The sequence below is a fragment of the Humulus lupulus genome, chromosome 4 (assembly GCF_963169125.1).
Source record: "Humulus lupulus chromosome 4, drHumLupu1.1, whole genome shotgun sequence".
NCBI lineage: Eukaryota > Viridiplantae > Streptophyta > Magnoliopsida > Rosales > Cannabaceae > Humulus > Humulus lupulus.
In genome coordinates this window covers 194,475,139-194,495,864 of record NC_084796.1, presented here as the reverse complement: position 1 = coordinate 194,495,864, position 20,726 = coordinate 194,475,139, and the positions used below count along the sequence as shown (strand labels likewise).

General features: G+C 39.2%; 1 protein-coding gene across 1 annotated transcript; it reads left to right on the top strand.

Annotated features, from left to right (window-relative positions):
- The first annotated feature begins 1,123 nt into the window (after nt 1–1,123).
- On the top strand, nt 1,124–18,568 carry LOC133832769 (uncharacterized). Its single transcript, XM_062263071.1, has 5 exons — nt 1,124–1,193; nt 16,105–16,564; nt 16,704–16,848; nt 17,146–18,078; nt 18,521–18,568. The coding sequence occupies exons 1-5, from the start codon at nt 1,124–1,126 to the stop codon at nt 18,566–18,568; spliced, it is 1,656 nt and encodes a 551-aa protein (XP_062119055.1).
- Nucleotides 18,569–20,726: the final 2,158 nt, after the last annotated feature.

Genomic DNA, 20,726 nt, shown 5'->3' with positions numbered 1-20,726 from the left:
AAAAAAAAAAAAACTATTTAGTAACTTAAGTGTAACCTTTTAGGCTACTTACTCGTTTTTGCTACAAAAAGAGCTACTTAGTAACTTAAGTGTAACTTTTTAGACTATTTACTAATTTTCATCATAAATTTCCGAAATTATGATATAGGAAAATTTTCCTGGAAAAATAATATATATTTATATATGTGAGATCTTGTTTTGCTAATGGTTTGGAGTTGTTAGGATTTAGACAATGGATTATTATAGTAGAGTACTACATCGTAGTAGGAGAGATCAAAGCAAACAAATAGTCAAATAACTCGTGGTCATGAACGAATAGGAGAGAAATGGGGACAAAAACCATTCCCAAAGCATATGTATATAATCATGTTGATTTTGAATAATTTATATAATATACATATATATATTAATGTGTATGTATTATAATATATTTAGTTTACTTTGTTTTCAGTTCCCACTTATTTCCTTCCACCATACAAGCCATGATTTCTACCCAGAAAGGATTAATAAACAAACACTGTAAATGCATTTATTAATATATTTAAGTAATTAATAGAAAAAAGAAAAAGCTGTATAGCCTTACCTAGGGATTAACTGCCTTTATAATTACGGCAAAGAGACTGTCAGTTTTGGTGCACTTAAAAAACTACGAATTCTATGTATTTGTAGATATATACGACGATTTTGACACTAAATAATTTTATAGTATGCTTGAATTATTACAGAAACTATTTATAGTATGCTTGAATTCAACTGCTATCTAAAAGAATATCTGTCAATTTGTACAGGGCAATAAATAAAGATTTGTTTTATGTGTAAAATCTCAAAATGGAACTTAATGATGAATAATGAATAGTAAGTCAAAAAATAGAGGAATACATGCAATAATAAATGAAAGAAGCAAATATTTATAGTGATTCGATAAAAAAAAAAAAGACTTCTACTTTAGTTAGTATTATTTATGATGAACTTAAAATCCTAAAAAACAAGTACATTGAGTTTGATCTTGTTATTGTAGCAGTTATAGTAATGGAGAGTAGGAGCTCTCTCAAAAAATGAGTAGTTTCTGACTTGTTTTTCGATCCTTGTTATATTTCGATTTGCACTATTTATAGCCGTGGAGATGAGAAGAGTTGATGGTGGCAACTTGTTTCCCGAGCAGGCTAAATTTCAGTACACTTGGATGGAAGCAGGTTTCTGTCCCACCAAAAATGGTAATACGACATGTCATGTTCATTTAAATGTTGAAGGCGCACTCTGGTGAGAAAGAAGGCTCAGGTGGCGGGGGCCACTGGCAAACGACGAGTACGGCTGGCGACCAGCGAGCATGTCTGGCGACCAGGTCTCGCGAGATTAGCTATGGCTCCTGGAGACTTAGCTGAGGCTTGTGGTGTGTATTAGTCCGGCTTGTGCGACCTGCGAGGGTGGTTGGCTAGGGCCCTTTTCTTCTTATGATTGGTGTGAGCGTAGCCATATGGGGATCATTTGGCTTCACGGGGTGAGAGAAGTAGGCCGACTTTGGCAAGCTCTGCCTCTTCTTAGGTGTTGGGAGAGTGGCGAGAGCCACTCCTCATGGCGGCTAGTGGAAACTGTTGTGCCTTTCCACGTCATTTCTTCACGGACCGCCACGTGGAAGTGCCGAATTTTTGGTATAACATTTTTCCCCCAAGTTAGGCTCCATGCAGGTATGGGGCTGACTTACGTAGGCAAGGGGGCAGTCCGCTTGCTGTAGTCTGTCACTTTGTCGTCTCCGGATTCACTTTGGCTTCGGTTCCTTTGGTTGGGGAAGTCGTCGAGCGGGACGAGGTGGAATTGGAACTTTGCATCAGAATTACCTGTCCTCGTCCATAGTTGTTGGGAAGCCCTGTCTGTGAGTTTCCCATCATCTTGTCAGGGCCGACTCCCACCGACCATTTTCGCCTTCTCTGCCCCACTTTCCTCATTATTCGACGAAAGAAAATGGGGAGCCTCCGACGAACTTCGAGGGCAGTATAGCCTCTTCTCCCGTAGTTTCCTCTGCTTGGCGACTATACTGGGGCTACCCTTAAATGTCCCCCCGATTGGGAAGTCACTCAGGGAACAACCTGTCTTCGTCGCATGCTCGAACTTAATTGGTCTTCGCATCGGCAGGCACGCTGTTGCCCCGAGCTTGCTCGGCACTGATTTCTCTTCATGAAGGGGTTGCCCTGAGATTATTTTCTTTGAGAAAAATTGCATGGGTAGTGTAGTGTTGAATATAGAGCAGATATGCTTGCTTTCTCTAGCAGATCATTTTTTCTAGTGGTGCATGGGTGCCCCAAATTTATAAGCAGCATGTTCCCTATTACAGTAGGTCTGTACAATCATTACTGTGCATGGTTTGGAGGTTGGTCAATGCTATAATGTCTACGAATGGTGATGGTACGGTTTCTCAGCTCGTACCCGTGTGATCGGACCCGGAGTTAGGGAATCTGTTTTCCCACATCTTTTCACTGTAGCTGGGCGCGATCACCATTGGCGAGGTGCCCAATGGCAACCGACTACTGGAACTTGCGTGTTTGTTATGGAAGCCTATGCATTGCCTCTTTTTGGTGCCATTCGTGGTTTTCCTGTAACGCCCCAAACTCCAGGGACCGTTACGGTGTGCCTTGTAAACAGTGCTAAACTCACTAATCGAGTCATTTGGCCAAAACGTGTAACTAAGTATGATTAGCGGTTTAGGGTTTAAACATTTCGGTTAAGATGTAACGTTTCACTAGAACGTTTAATATATATACATTGGGATCCCGAAAATATAGTTTCAGAGTCTATTACAGAAAAATATTTACAACAGGCCGTTCTAAGCGGCAAAACAGGGTTTAACCTTAGTTCCACTTTAAACCTCGGCCGTGGCGGACGAGCAGCTGCATATGTACACGTCATCACCTAAGCTCTCCAACTCAAGGATGGTCCAACTTCCTCTTGCCTTTACCTGCACCACGTAGCACCCGTGAGCCGAAGCCCAGCAAGAAAACATAATATATCATGATATAATATCAACAATAACCAAAGTAACCATTCAGAACCAACGGTCCATACAGATAGGTGACAATAGCCAAAAGTCACAATAATGAGCATCGCTCCCTCTAGCCATGTGACGATAGGGTCACCAGGGCTCAACTGATAAGTGATTATTTCATAAGCTTGGTTAGGACAGGTGCAAGGTGATTAGTCACCAACATAACCTTCCTCACGACTCTAGAGTCGAAACTATGGACAACGTCCCTTAGCCATGTGACAAACAGTCACTGGGGTCATATACCTTGGCTATAGTCATCTGGTCGTAGACCAGGCAAGTGCTTATAGTTCTCATTGACCTTCTGGTCGGTCCAGCACTAATACCCCATATGAGTCATTCAATGCCGACCTCGATTAGATCTAATCTTTATTTGGCCCGGCGTTTGCAACGCACTGCCACCTCTGACCCTTGGGTCGGTAAAACACGACCAGTGCTCAGCCCGTGGTGAACTTAACCAATAAGTCACAGCTTCACAGACGGACCTGACACCATTGTCGATTCTGACTAATAAGTCAGCACCATACACAGGTAAGCCATGCCACCAAACATATACCACATGTCCATTATCCAGTAACAAGGTATTCAGCATGCTTACTCAACAGTTATTAGTACAATTAGGACTATGCATTAACACAGAGGCTCAAGCTCTGAACAATGTCACACCCAGTATACAAAGCATGTCCTAATCACATGTTTCTCATGCATCATATGCAATATACCCAACAGTCCAACATGCACCAATAACAGCCATGCATATCACATTTAACAGTCAACCAACATGCATCAAGAATAGCCATGCATGTCATACATAATAATCAACCGACATGCATCAAGAATAACCACGCACGCCATACTCAATAATCAACCAACATGCATCATAATAGTCATGCATGTCTCATATACACAGGGTGCGGTTTTCTTACCTCAAATCCGAGCTAGAACCAATATAAGAACGACCCTTGAGAACGGTCAACCTTTAAGCCCTTAGCGGTCACCTAATCATAACCAAATATGGAACACCATCAATAACATGATAACCAAAGGTTTTCAAACCAATATCTAGCCTCCAAGAGATCAATCCAAACTAATCCAAGTAATAGGGACACTCCCGAGGACCATAGCTAAGTTCTCGGGGTCAAAACGAGCAAACGGGGTGAAAACAGGGCAAGGGCTGCGGCCCTAGCACCTTGGGCCGCGGCCCCCAGAATTTCCAGAGGCAAGCGCCGCGGCGGCCCACACAAGGGCCGCTGCGCCCAGCGAAACAAAAAGGCCACCTGCTAACTCGGGCTAGGGCCGCGGCGCCCAACCCAGAACCACTCTCCAACGTGTTTTCAACACTTCAAAGTCCCAAAAAACACACCTAAACATTCCCCAATCATCAAAACAAAGTTCCAAAGCTTCCCAATACCTCAAAACCCTCAAAACCCAAGGTTCAAACGAACCGAAAACTCAACGATTCACAAAATCAATTCAAAGCTTAGAAACTCGGAATAACTCAAAACTTAAACTTCAAGTACCTTTGATTGGGTTGTTTTCCGTCAAATCCTTCGATTAAGAAGCTTCTATTCTTTCCTAGGATCGCTATGCCTCAACCCTCGCTTGATTCTGACTCCTAGAACTCAAGATATCTTCGAAAACGCTCAAACGGTAAAACGGACCGTCGAGAGAGAGAACGAGAGGTTTCCTAATGTACGTTCTTATCTGACAAGCTACTTCAAGCTTAAGTAACCTCAAATAAAACCTAGTGCTCGGGGTCCCGAAAACACCCCCGGGGATACTATAGTCAAAACTTCCAGAATTCCATCCTGATCTCAAATACTCCCAATCTATCACCAAATAAACATTTCTATTACCCCGAAATTGACCCCGTTATGACAAAACCGCTAATCCATATATATGACCGTCTCATGCCGAATAGCTCGAATATATCTCCATAATAATAAAATCTCATTCACAAATTACAATATGCACCCAATTTACAAATATGCCCTCAACAGGCCAAATTACCAAAATGCCCTCATAGCTATAAATACTCCCATATGCATGCATTTACCATCATATAATAATATAATTCACATGAACATGCATATGATTATTAAATAGCATAATAGATCAATTATGGCCCTCCCGGCCTCCTAATCAAAGTCCTAAACCTTTTTAGGAAATTTGGGCATTACAACTATCCCCTCCTTATAGAAATTTCGTCCTCGAAATTTACTCAACAACTCGGAACCGGAGTTCCACTCACTGGATATAGATTTCCTTAAGTCATTTCCTGACTTCAGTATTTCGATAGCCTTACCTTAACCCAAGGTACATTCTACTCAATAGAATCTCATTACTTACGTCACAATCTGAACTGGCTATTCCTTACCGGAATACTTAACCTAACCTTCAAATCCTCACAACTCAACTCATAGGTTCCTTCTGCCCACGCCCACTGAATGGAAGCACATAACTCACTGTATACAACTGTCAGTGCTAAGAGCAAAAACGGATTCAGAATCACCTTATTCAGACCCAACCAGGATCCAACTGCTGAAACAAACTAGGGCTTAACTTGTCTTAATTCCTCACCCCTTTTCCCATGGTGATACTTTAGAGAAGATACATTCTCCTATTTGGAATTCCACATTCCTACTTCCTAGTTCAATAATACTGTTCTATCTATTCTAAAACATGAGCAACCGAAATTTAAGCTTCAACAATCTCATAAATCCCCTGAACCACCTCAGGATCCAGACATACTTATATACATCTCCTCACTTATCTTATAAGATGTTCCTCCAATACTAATTGGATAACCCTCTCTCTCTGATTCACCATCAGTCTGAGAGTAATAACTACACCGAGTTCCATTTATATTGTCATCGCCCTCTAACCCTTCCAAAACTTGGAAGCCACAATAAAGTCTTCATCTGATAAGATGAACCTTGAGTTCACGAAAGCTCTCTATCCTTCTCACAAGGAGACTCCAACATTGATTAGCTGTACTATTCAACTATCCTTACTGATATAATAAACTCACTTGGACTACCACTCCACAATGACTTAATATCTATTTCATACCGATCCATCAACCTAGGAATCCCACCGCGAGACCCATCGCGACGCTCACTTATTCCCACTATGAACTACCCAAAGGCTATAATGGCCTTGTTGTTTCCTGATACACTGTTTTGACCTGCTAACAGGTAAGAGCTTTATACATGCCTCGGTACATGCCTCTTCATCTCAGGCCATCACCATAAAATCTCCATATTAGGTTACCCTTTCACAATGCCTGAATGAAATGAATTAAAGAATAGCATGAGATTCATCCAGAATCTCTCAGTTAATCTCAATGTTCATCGGACCCCAGATCCGATCTCTAAACCACCATAAGCTCATGTCTGTCACTAGACAACCTTTAGCTAGTCCAGCTAAAGCTTTCCATTCAATCTTGCCCGTCTATGGCTCACTTAACCATCTTTCCTTTTATCTTTCTTGAGATAATAATCTTAAACAGTAAACTGGCCACCTGGCCCACCAGAAACTCTACCCAGTCCTGGTCAAACTCTTTAATCAACACGTTGCATAGGCAATCACTTTTCCTCTATCACTAGGATGTCATAACAACCCACTAACTGATCCTGGTCTATAAAGACCCAGCACTTCCTCCCCAAGGCACCTGAAATATCTTTACTATCCATGGACACTCCTGTCCCCAAGGCACTCTTCACTCTTGGCAATTCTCCGCAGAGAAAACACCACTATACCATCGTCCGAGACGATCATAAATCCCATTCAAGTCTACCCTTGAATGCACTATTCATCTGATTCACAAACACTTAACATCAAACCAACTCTCAAGACATGCTCAGCACTCGCGGTGCTCTAGTCTGATACCAGCACAATCTTTTACATAAGTTTCTTTCTCTGATCTCTAACTGGTCTTAACCAGATCCAAGATCCACCTTAAAGGATTCCATCTTACTCAGCAACGTACTCCTTAATTCTTATAACCCCACTGAGCCACTCAAAACAATGTTTACATCTGATTCCATCTCTGGTACTAAACCAATTACCATTTTAATCTTCTTTAAACACAAAGAAGGCCTGGCAGACCGCCTGAAAACACATTTAAAAACCCACAGACTAACCCAGTCTGTCCTAATCTCACTAACACAATCTAGGTGGTATCCACCACACTGACTAAGAGTTCCATGCACCCCCCTTGCACAAACTCTAGCCCTCACATCCGGTATCTTAAACATATCAAATCTAGGCACAATGCCAACTGTCACAAGACTTTCCGCTCACAAGCTCAAGAGTTACTACACTTTCCTTGCCATTCAAGACTGCTCTCTAATTACTAAACCAATCCAAACCCTGGATCAAACCAAAGCCTGTCATAACCAGCTTTGTCAGAATCCCTGATGAGTCCTTGCCATAACCTAACTTATCTCTTAAGTTGCCAGTACTGTATTACATTTCTCATCACAACATAACCATGTGATCTATATATACCATCAGTATACCCTTCTCTATATACATACCAACAAAAGAAAAGCATGGCGCCAAAGCCAAACAGCATAATTCAAAACCCAGAACCAGAAAACTGACCTGTCATCCCCGAGGAACTAGTCTCGGTCTCAGACTCTGATTGCCCTGGAATAAACACTCGAGTTGAAATCGAGCTGTTTATCCCCTTTTGCTCATTCTTCTTCCGCATTGGGCAATTCTTCTTTCGATGTCCAAACATCCTGCATGAGAAACATGCCCTTGCTCGACATACTCCAAGGTGATGCCTCTTGCACCGAGTGCATATCGGATATGTCTTCCGACCTTCCTTGTTACTTGTTCCAATAAGTGGAGACACCACTATCTGAGCTCCATGCTCTCCAGCACTCTGCTGCCCAACTACCATACTCTCAACAGCAAGAGCCTTCTCTACCACCTGAGCATAGGTAGAGACTTCATACACTGGGGCAACTCTAATGCCCTGAGCTATTCCAGGATTCAACCCCTGAATAAATCTTTCCTTCCGAGCCACATCTGTGGGTACCATGTCTAAGACAAACTTGGCCAACTCATCAAATTTAGTAACATACTCGGTCACTGACGCATTACCCTGAACAAGATTCAGGAACGCATTCATCTTGGCAGTCTTATCTACATCACAATAATACTTCTCATTAAACAGCTGCCTAAATTCTTTCCAGTCCATCACAGCTGTATCTCGTGTCTGGGATACTACCTCCCACCATGTCCGGGCATCATCCTGCAATACACATGTAGCACAGATCACTCTATCGTGACCCACCAGTCCCATACTATCAAGAATGGAGCTGATCATACCCATCCATTGCTCAGCTCTGAATGGATCTAGGCCTCCCTCGAAGATTGGAGGATAATACTTCAGGAATCTTCCGCAGAGAAATTCCCATCTGTTCTCAACCCTAGGCTGAGCTGAAACTGATGCCACCCCTGGCATAGAAAAGGAAGAGGTACTACCCAACAGACTCCGCTGTTGCTTCAAATACCTGATCTCTTCTTCCTGCCTCTGCAATCTTAATTGCAAGTCTTTAAGTGTCTGCTGAACATTCAAAGATGCAGACGAAGAACTGATACCCTGGCTGTAACTCCCAGCCCCTGTATAACTATCACCAGGCCTCATAATCTGCCTTGAATAAACCTGCTGATTCAATCTGCAGTCAATAACTTGACCCATTAATCACAATAACCATATTAAGGGCTTTCCCCTACGGGATAAATCTTACCACACCACAGTCATACACCTCTCGCAGTGCTACTAACATGCCCATGGCATTCATACTTTACTCATATCCCCTGCTCTTCCAACACTCAGCCATGCTTCTAATCCCAGCATGCAAATAACACAATTATATATATTCATGGAGCAGGCAATCATATGATCACAGTCATATATATATTCACGGAGCATATAGTCATATAGTTAAGAGCCAGGCTCTATCAGAATCTCATGCTCCCTAATACAATATGCAGGTAAAGCATTCACATTTTATTCAAACAACTATGCACATAGCTACAGAAATAGTTACCATTCATTGAGTGAAGCTATCTTCAGTGATGAGTGTACATGCCCAGCTTGTCTTCAGGAACCATAAACCTTGGCTCGCTCTGATACCAAGTTGTAACGCCCCAAACTCCAGGGACCGTTACGGTGTGTCTTGTAAACAGTGCTAAACTCACTAATCGAGTCATTTGGCCAAAACGTGTAACTAAGTATGATTAGCGGTTTAGGGTTTAAACATTTCGGTTAAGATGTAACGTTTCACTAGAACGTATAATATATATACATTGGGATCCCGAAAATATAGTTTCAGAGTCTATTACAGAAAAATATTTACAACAGGCCGTTCTAAGCGGCAAAACAGGGTTTAACCTTAGTTCCACTTTAAACCTCGGCCGTGGCGGACGAGCAGCTGCATATGTACACGTCATCACCTAAGCTCTCCAACTCAAGGATGGTCCAACTTCCTCTTGCCTTTACTTGCACCACGTAGCACCCGTGAGCCGAAGCCCAGCAAGAAAACATAATATATCATGATATAATATCAACAATAACCAAAGTAACCATTCAGAACCAACGGTCCATACAGATAGGTGACAATAGCCAAAAGTCACAATAATGAGCATCGCTCCCTCTAGCCATGTGACGATAGGGTCACCAGGGCTCAACTGATAAGTGATTCTTTCATAAGCTTGGTCAGGACAGGTGCAAGGTGATTAGTCACCAACATAACCTTCCTCACGACTCTAGAGTCGAAACTATGGACAACGTCCCTTAGCCATGTGACAAACAGTCACCGGGGTCATATACCTTGGCTATAGTCATCTGGTCGTAGACCAGGCAAGCGCTTATAGTTCTCATTGACCTTCCGGTCGGTCTAGCACTAATACCCCATATGAGTCATTCAATGCCGACCTCGATTAGATCTAATCTTTATTTGGCCCGGCGTTTGCAACGCACTGCCACCTCTGACCCTTGGGTCGGTAAAACACGACCAGTGCTCAGCCCGTGGTGAACTTAACCAATAAGTCACAGCTTCACAGACGGACCTGACACCATTGTCGATTCTGACTAATAAGTCAGCGCCATACACAGGTAAGCCATGCCACCAAACATATACCACATGTCCATTATCCAGTAACAAGGTATTCAACATGCTTACTCAACAGATATTAGTACAATTAGGACTATGCATTAACACAGAGGCTCAAGCTCTGAACAATGTCACACCCAGTATACAAAGCATGTCCTAATCACATGTTTCTCATGCATCATATGCAATATACCCAACAGTCCAACATGCACCAATAACAGCCATGCATGTCACATTTAACAGTCAACCAACATGCATCAAGAATAGCCATGCATGTCATACATAATAATCAACCGACATGCATCAAGAATAACCACGCACGTCATACTCAATAATCAACCAACATGCATCATAATAGTCATGCATGTCTCATATACACAGGGTGCGGTTTTCTTACCTCAAATCCGAGCTAGAACCAATATAAGAACGACCCTTGAGAACGGTCAACCTTTAAGCCCTTAGCGGTCACCTAATCATAACCAAATATGGAACACCATCAATAACATGATAACCAAAGGTTTTCAAACCAATATCTAGCCTCCAAGAGATCAATCCAAACTAATCCAAGTAGTAGGGACACTCCCGAGGCCCATAGCTAAGTTCCCGAGGTCAAAACGAGCAAACGGGGTGAAAACAGGGCAAGGGCTGCGGCCCTAGCACCTTGGGCCGCGGCCCCCAGAATTTCCAGAGGCAAGCGCCGCAGCGCCCCACACAAGGGCCGCAGCACCCAGCGAAACAGAAAGGCCACCTGTTAACTCGGGCTAGGGCCGCGGCGCCCAAGAACAGGGTCGCGGCGCCCAACCCAGAACCACTCTTCAACGTGTTTTCAACACTTCAAAGTCCCCAAAAACACACCTAAACATTCCCCAATCATCAAAACAAAGTTCCCAAGCTTCCCAATACCTCAAAACCCTCAAAACCCAAGGTTCAAACGAACCGAAAACTCAACGATTCACAAAATCAATTCAAAGCTTAGAAACTCGGAATAACTCAAAACTTAAACTTCAAGTACCCTTGATTGGGTTGTTTTCCATCAAATCCTTCGGTTAAGAAGCTTCTATTCTTTCCTAGGATCGCTATGCCTCGACCCTCGCTTGATTCCGACTCCTAGAACTCAAGATATCTTCGAAAACGCTCAAACGGTAAAACGGACCGTCGAGAGAGAGAACGAGAGGTTTCCTAATGTACGTTCTTATCTGACAAGCTACTTCAAGCTTAAGTAACCTCAAATAAAACCTAGTGCTCGGGGTCCCGAAAACACCCCCGGGGATACTATAGTCAAAACTTCCAGAATTCCATCATGATCTCAAATACTCCCAATCTATCACCAAATAAACATTTCTATTACCCCGAAATTGACCCCGTTATGAAAAAACCGCTAATCCATATATATGACCGTCTCATGCCGAATAGCTCGAATATATCTCTATAATAATAAAATCTCATTCACAAATTACAATATGCACCCAATTTACAAATATGCCCTCAACATGCCAAATTACCAAAATGCCCTCATAGCTATAAATACTCCCATATGCATGCATTTACCATCATATAATAATATAATTCACATGAACATGCATATGATTATTAAATAGCATAATAGATCAATTATGGCCCTCCCGGCCTCCTAATCAAAGTCCTAAACCTTTTTAGGAAATTTGGGCATTACATTTCCCATTTTTAGGAGTCATCTTGATCATTGAGCATTTAATTTTCCGTTGTGTCCTAATGGATCCCGACTTAGGAATCCATTCAATGGTGGTGTAGGTGGCCACGGGGGCCTTGGGTCCTTACTCATTTAATTCCTTGGCTCAAGAGAAGAAAGACCATTATCTCCTTCTTCGCAAGGAACACCTTGGTAATTGGATTATTGGGATTACTCTCCAAGCACAAGCCAAAGGAGTCTATAAAGTTGGCCCCTCACATACCACATTGGGGATTTTCTTAAGCTTTCGCCACTCTCCCTCTTGCCACAAGCCCGTCGCCCCCTTGGGATCATATCCCTCATCGAGCTTGTGCCTCTCACTCTTGGGTTAACTCCCATAAGCTTCTCATTTGTCTTTGATATGTTCATTGTTATATATATATATTCAAGTTCTTTAGTATTTGGATGATGCTAATTTGGTGTTTTAAGAGATTTTAGCTTCATTTTGTAAGTTTTCGATATTTAAACTAAGTTGTAATTTTTGTTGATAACACTAATATATTTGATGCAATTTTGGTTTAAGAATTTTATAGGCTACAAAAAGGAGTTGCAATATGAATTTGAGATGTAATTCTAATGTGTTTTGAAGTCTCTAAGCATATATGGTGATGTTGCGGTGAATGAAGCTTGAGTAGCGGTTTACAAAATCAAGTGAAATGGAATTTGGAGCGTTGGTTATGGCTAAAAGAAGTGGTGGCTACAACCTAATTACATGGATTGAGGGTTTTGGAAACAACAAGTTTTGGTAGGGGCGAGTACTTCTTCAGGTAGCGGCCAACATACGAATTTTTAAGAGAAAACGTGCAATGGTAGCGACTACTTTTCCAGGTCGCTACTCAAGGCTAAATCAGGCACACTGGTCGCGACCAGTCAACGTGATTTCAGTTTTTAGGTTATTTTTAATTAGATTTTTAAGAGGATTATAAAAGGTTTTAGGGCTAGGGTTTTCATAAGTTTTATGACGGTTTTTTGGAGAGAAAAAGACTCAGAAAGGGTTGGAGAGAAGACTACAACACTATTGTTCATCAATCTAGTTTCTTTTCTTCCCTTAATCTCTTTAATATTAATTATAATTATGTTTGTGATTATGATTGCAATTATGGAGTAGGTTCTTTTTAGGTTAATGGTTAATTAAAAAACTCAAGACATGAATTCTTGATTGTTGATAATGAGTATTATTCTTTAATTTCTCTCAATATTAAATTGTTTCTATTTGTCCAATTGAATGTTATGAATTTTGGGATTTCTTGTTAGGTGGCCAACTAATTAAGGTTTTACATTGTTCAAATGTTAGAATTACTACTCACCTAATAGTTTAGGATTCTAAGTGTATGTGATAAATTGCAATTGATAGTAATGTCAAAAGAATTGTCGATTGGAATGATAAATAGAACCTAGGTTAAATGAATTATATGCTTCATTTATTTATTTCCCAGATTAACTTGTCTCCATAGGATTTAATGCTTTACCTAAGTTAAATAGATTGTATGCTTCATAGATTTATTGCTTGGGTGTAGTGTCCTAGAATATTTACTTAGCTAGCTAGATAGTAGTAGTAGTAGTAGTAGCTAGTAGTGGTTTGTAGTATGATAGTTTTCGTGGATTTTGGTTCAAACCGGGACTTAGTTGGAAACTCATAACAACAGTTATGGATTTTATAAGTTTAACCTATAGTTTAGAAATATTAATTATAACATAAGGTTTGATTAATATTGCTGGTCCTAGAAATATATTTATTATAACCTAAGGTTTAGATATAATTATTAAGAATGTGACACTTGTCATAATCATGTTTATTAAAGATTCAAGTATTTTTGATGAATAATTTAAATAAAAGAAGAATCTAGAAGCTCTAGAACCTTCTAGCACCTGCTAGAATCCCGTTTAGACTCAGTCAAGTTTTTTAATCAATTTCAAATATGCTGAATAAGTGCAAATACGTGTTTGATACATCAACGTATGCCGATATATCGCAACTATAAGAGCCGATATATCACCTACGGAAGATACGAAAAATACGTCGACTTTGCATGAACGATCGAACGGTAGCTCGGGAACATAGTGGAAGCGATATATCGCCTATAGGAGACGATATATCAGCCCCACCCTTGCATTTTTTAACTCTATGGAATCCGAGCTTAAGACATCCATTGACCTCATGGACCTGCCTTTGAACGATTTTGACTGGATTCTGGGCGTCTGTTGAACGAAAATTCAAATCTTTTTCATTTTATATTCATTTATTTATTCAAATTAAAAGGGGTTAGTTTCACTCCTTGAACTCTATAAATAGGACCTAGTACTCAGCCATTTTCTTCATTCTTCAAGTAGTCTTCAGAGCCTTCAAGTTGCTAGTGTTACTATAGAGAGAAACACTTGGGTTTTAGGGTTAAAAGCTTTATCATTCTAAGCTTTTCTAATCAATTGGGAAGTGAGATATAGTGTTATTTCGGTATCAAGGTGTAGATCGGGTTCTAGTTCAATCAAGGTAGTCTTATCCTCAAGTTCAAGTTCTTCATAGTTCTTTATAGTTCTTTAGTTTTCTTTTATTTTCTTCTTAGATCCTAACTCTTGTTTATGATTCTTGATTTGGTATTTAAGTTTCTTGAAACTTAAGGTACTTTTCGGTAAGTTTCTACTTGGATGGTTTAGTTCTCTTTTCATCTTCATTCTTTAGAAATACTCATGGTTTTGCTGTTGGTTTTTAGGAGTGTTCCAATCTCATTCTTGTTCTCAAATATCCTGATTTTTGGTAAGGAAAATATGATAGATTTTATGTGTTTATATGTTTATGTTATGGTATGTTTTATGCTATAATATGTATAAATATGTTTTGTAGTCCTTGGGCATATGACTTGCTTAGATAGCAAGCCCCAAGAATATGTTCTGTAGTCGCTTGGGCATATGACTTGCTTAGATAGCAAGGCCCAAGAATTTTTATCATTTTCATGGTTTAGAGTTATGACTTACCCTACCTCGATTAGTAGACAGGGACCTAGATGGGTTATCATATACTACCATGTGATCTAACCTACCTCGATTAGTAGACAGATGACCTAGATGGTTTATCACATGCCATGTTAATGAGTTAATGGCCATTAATATTGTAGTCCTATATGATGTACGTTTTTATAGTACATGTATATGATATTGTCTTATGTTTATGATTTATGTTGTTAATAGATTGTCCTTGCTGGGCATTAGGCTCATTCCTTTATTTTTAGCTTGATACGGGGAAATGATAATGGAAGGCGGAAAGATTCATGGCAGCTTGGCTTGTGTGTTGAGGATGAATGGATTGAATGGACTGTGTGATGATCAAAATCGAGGATGACGTTGTTTTTAAGTCTTTTTATTTATGTCATTATGTATTTCCGCATTTAGTATTTAAACAATTAAAGTTTATGTTTTATGTTTTATAAACAATTGGATCCCATACCATATCATATTTTATTTTATATTTTTACCTTATTATGTATTGGTACAATATTTTGGGTTTTAAATAAGTTATGTTATTTACGATGTATGTTTCCCAAAATAGTAGTTATGTCTAGTAGTTTTAATGGTCCAAGGTCTTAGAAATAGTTGGGTCATTACTTTGGGTAAAAGAGTTAATTATTGAGCGCTTTGCCTTGATTACTTGTAATAAGGAGACTGGGATAATTGTTTGCTTTAGCGTTATTTGCGGGGTTAATAGTTTAATTGAGAAATTGGAATAATATTCATTATTAGTGATTGGAAATGATTGTTGAGGGTGGAGATTAACCTTTAACTGTTTCTTAATATTGTAATATCAATCTTTATTTGCTTTCTAGTTTATGTTATTTAATTTTGAGTTCGAAATCTAAATCCCTCTTTTAAGTCTTAGTGCTAATTATTGAATAATAAAGTGAACAATATCCTCATGGGTTCGACCTGTGCTTACTATTATACTAAAATAATTGGAAGTATTGAAAAAGAATAATTATTAAATTTGTTGTGGTATACGACACCTGTCAAATTTTTGGTGTCGTTGCCGGGGACTATTGTTATTCTCTTTATTATTCAAATTTATTTGTTTGCAGCTAATTAGTTTTTATTGTGGAATTGTCAGGTGTATATGTTTGGTGAAGACGATACACAAGATCGACTATAATAGATCAAAGATTATCTTAAGGCATCGGTCGCGTCACACTCCTCCAGAACTATCACTGATAATCCACTCTTTCAGTGTCATTATTAATGTGCAGATTCTGTTAAAGATCCATTACCGTCTGATAGCGAATCTAATTCTGATGATTCAGTTTGTTCTTATAGAATAATGGCCCAGCGAAGGACATTGAAAGAGTTGTTAGCACTGGGTCTTGACCAACAACCGCTTTGCATCCAGTATCAACCTTTGGATGTCAACTTTGAGTTGAAGTCGGGACTCATTCACTTATTGCCCTCTTTCCATGGGTTGGCCGGTGAGGACCCGAATAAACATTGGAATGAGTTTCATATTGTCTATTCTAGTATGAAACCTGCTGCAGTGACTGAAGAACAAATTAAGCTGCGAGCTTTTCCTTTCTCCCAGAAAGATGCTGCTAAAGATTGGTTGTACTATCTTCCACCCAGTACTGTTGAAACCTGGAATGGTATGAAGACTATGTTCTTGGAACGATATTCTCCAGCATCTAAACTTTGGAAGAATCAAGAAAGAGATCTGCGGTATAAGGCAATATACAAAGGAGTCTTTGTATGAATATTGGGAGAGATTTAAGCGGTTATATGCTAGTTGCCCTCATCATCAGATAAGTGAACAACTCCTAATTTAGTACTTTTATGAAGGATTACAATCACTGGATAGAAGTATGATTGATGCAGCCAGTGGGGGTGCACTAGTTGATATGACTCATGCTGCAACCAGGAGCTTGATTTTTAATATGGCTACCAACTCAAAACAGTTTGGCATTCGCCAAGACCCAAATCAACCACCAAATTCAGTTAATGAGGTGAGCAATTTAAATGAGAACCAGCTTGGTCATCAATTGGCTCAATTAACTGTAGTGGTACAACAACTTGCTTTAGGCCAACATGTGCGACCATGTGGAATCTATTAGGTTATGGGGCATGCTACTGATACTTGCCCTACTCTATTTGAGGGAGAGACTGAGGGTGTTAATGTTGTAGGAAATTTCCTAGGTCAATTATGACATATGTACTATGAACCTTTTTCACAAACTTATAATCCTGGCTGGTGTGATCATCCAAATATTCATTATGGGATTTAACAACAAGTTGCTCGACAGTCTACACTTGCAAGACCACCTGGTTTCACTTTTCAACAGTGGTCTCAACAAAATTTTGTACCTAGACCATCACAAGCACCGCAAGCTGCTCCACCAACATGTGCCAAACCCTCTACTGAAGATTTAACTAATGCAATTGCTACAAATACTCTCCAGTTTCAGCAAACTACCCAAGCTTCCATTAAAAGTTTGGAGAATCAGGTGGAACAACTAGCAGCATCATATAACAGGTTGGAAGCTCATTTGTCTAATAAATTTCCTACACAACTTGAGATGAATCCCAAGGAGAATGCTAGTGCAGTAACTTTGAGAAGCGGGAAGCAATATGATTCACCTAGTCCTCCAATGCCTAGTAAATTGTCATCCAAGCCACAAGTTGATTGCTCAGTTGATGAAGATGTGCTTCCAAAGCCAACCAACCCGATTCAACCAGCCCCTAAGCCTACTTTTGTCACCCCACCGCCTTTCCCAAGCAGATTGAAGAAGATTAAAAAGGAAGAGGTTGACAAGGAAATTCTTGAGACTTGTCGCAAAGTTGAGGTAAACATTCCATTACTTGATGCTATTAAACAAGTGCCACGTTGTGCTAAATTTCTGAAGGAGTTGTGCACGAATAAGAAGAAATTGAAGGGTGATGAAAAGATAAGTGTGGGGGAGAACGTCTCCGCTGTTCTCCAAAAGAAGCTGCCACCAAAATGCAAGGATCCTGGAACCTTTACAATTCCTTGTATGATTGGGAATAAAAGGATTGAGTGTTGTATGATAGATTTGGGAGCATTGATTAATGTCATGGCATATTCATCATATGCTTCTTTAAATCTTGGGCCACTAAAGGAGACAGGGGTTATTGTTCAGCTGGCCGATTGCACTAATGCTTATCCTTTAGGGTTAGTTGAAGATGTGCTGGTGAAGGTTGATGGGATTGTCTTTCTAGTATATTTCTATATACTTGAAATGGGGGATGCATCAATACCCAATCCAACATCAGTTTTATTGGGAGGCCATTCTTGATGACAACAAATACAAAGCTGGATGTTAGAGCAAGAACGCTGACCACTGAATTTGATGGTGAAGTTACCAAATTCAATGTGTTTGATTCTCTAGGTAAGATCAAAGGGACAGAGAATTCATTGAAATACCCAACATAATGATCTTGAGAGCAACATTCAGCCGAGATAACAATGTTAAACAAAGCGTTCTTGAGGAGTTTTCATTTGCTTATTTTTCATTTTATTTTCATTGCGGACAATGTACTATTTAAGTGTGGGGCAAGGGAACAATTTCATTTTATTTGTTGTCTGGGTTTAATTTTTTTCTTTTTGTTTTTGTTTTATCTTATTTTATTTGTTTGTGTGTTTTCTTATGTTTTGTGTAGGTCATGTTGAACGTAGTGGTCGATGATGAGAACTATGGATTGTACTGAATTTGATGCTAGATAATGATGAATTTTGTATGATTTATGTGCTTAACCTATGTGTGATTGCTACTTAAGCTTGAGCTTGTATTTTGGAATTTATGTACATAATCGATTTTACTTCATATTTGTATTGGAAACAATTTTTGCATGTTGGAAATTTAAAGTCCCTATCACTCTAGAAAGCATTGAATAATTATTTGAGGGGAAATCATGAGTACACATAGTTAGGGAGATGATTAAGGCAAGTTCTTTGGATTGTTTGAGCCTTTCAAGCCTACAATTGATATATTATTCCATAGTTTTCCATTTTTGAGCCATAATGACCATTCTTTTCTTCTATGAACCTAGAATCTAGACCTTTGCAGCTTTGAAAAATTTAATCCTTTCTTGTGACCCGTTGCACCATAGTCATAAGTGAATGTCATTTTGTAGGATGGATATTATAAAGAAGGAAGAAAAATTATGTAATGGTTCTTTTGTTTGGGTTGTGCTGTGAATGTAAAGGATCTCCTATTTCCCTGTGAAATGTGAATTGAAAAAAAAAAATTGCAATGAAGAATTTCAAAAGTATATATATTGCAAAAGAATAAGTGTGGGGGAAATCGTGAGATCAATGTGAAAAGATGGAGATAAAAGATTGTTTATTCTAGATTTGTATGGGAAGTTTGTGGCCAGATCTAAGGATTAGAATTTTTTTTTTTGTTATGGTGTGAATTAAGCCTAAATGTAACTTTTTCATCTACCTCTAACGTTAGCCTCACATTACAAGCTTATAAAGACCTTTTGATTCTTGGTTATGTGTATTTATATTAGTGGATAATAATTGGTCAATGTCTATGGAGTGAATGTTCTTTCATGAGAAGTAATTTCTATACAAGGGACACAAATAGATAAATAATTGACATGCAATGATTGATTTTGATACATCTATGTTGGTAAGGTTGATTGTGAATGAAGTTATAAAGATTTAATTTAAGTAGTGATTCACTCTGGGGTTGAAATTCTAATGAATATGGAATTTGGATTTATTCTAGCATTATATATTTGTGTGATTCTCTGAGATAATCATCACTTTCAATAAGACTGTTGCTTAATTCAGTCTAGTTTATTTTGTTTGATGTTATTTTTATTTTAGTTTTAGCTAGTTTTCTAAGGGAATAACAAATTTCAAGTGTGAGGGGATTTGATAAGTTCATTGTTATATATATATATTTTGCAAGTTCTTTCGTATTTGGATGATGCTAATTTGGTGTTTTAAGAGATTTTAGCTTCATTTTGTAAGTTTTCGATATTTAAACTAAGTTGTAATTTTGGTTGACAACACTGATATATTTGATGCGATTTTGGTTTAAGAATTTCATAGGCTACAAAAAAGAGTTGCAATATGAAGTTGAGATGTAATTCTAATGTGTTTTGAAGTTTCCAAGCATATATGGTGATGTTGTGGTGAATGAAGCTTGAGTAGCGGTTTACAAAATCAAGTGAAGTGGAATTTGGAGTGTTGGTTGAGGCTCAAAGAAGTGGTGGCCGTAACCTAATTACAAGGAATGAGGGTTTTAGAAACAACAAGTTTTGGTAGCGGCGAGTACTTCTTCAGGTAGGTGCCAAAATACAAAATTTTAAGAGAAAACATGCACTGGTAGCAACCACTACTTAGGTCGCTACTCAAGGCTAAATCAGGCACACTGGTTGTGGCCACCACTTTTCCAGGCTGCGTCCAGTCAATGAAATTTCAGTTTTTAGGTTATTTTTAATTAGATTTTTTCGAGGATTATAAAAGGTTTTAGGGCTAGGGTTTTCATAAGTATTATAACAAGCCCTCCCAAGGCATTCTAGGCATAGGGAGCGCGGCGCCCATGAACTGGGTCGCGACACGCCCCTGCGAACTTAGAATTCCCTGGGTTTCCAGCATTTTTCCCAACTTCAAAGGACTATAATCCAACCTAATTATACACCAAAACTCATACCAAGTACATAATTCTTAATACAACTTCAGAAAGAACATATATAACCTAAAACATCAGCTCAATTTCCCTAAAATCCTAAACTCAGAAACTAACTCAATTATCCCCAAACATGTCCAAACTTAAGTAGAATTCAACAAGCCAATACCTGAAACCTTACCTCTGTTAGTGGCTTAAATTTCCCCAATTGTTCTTTGTTT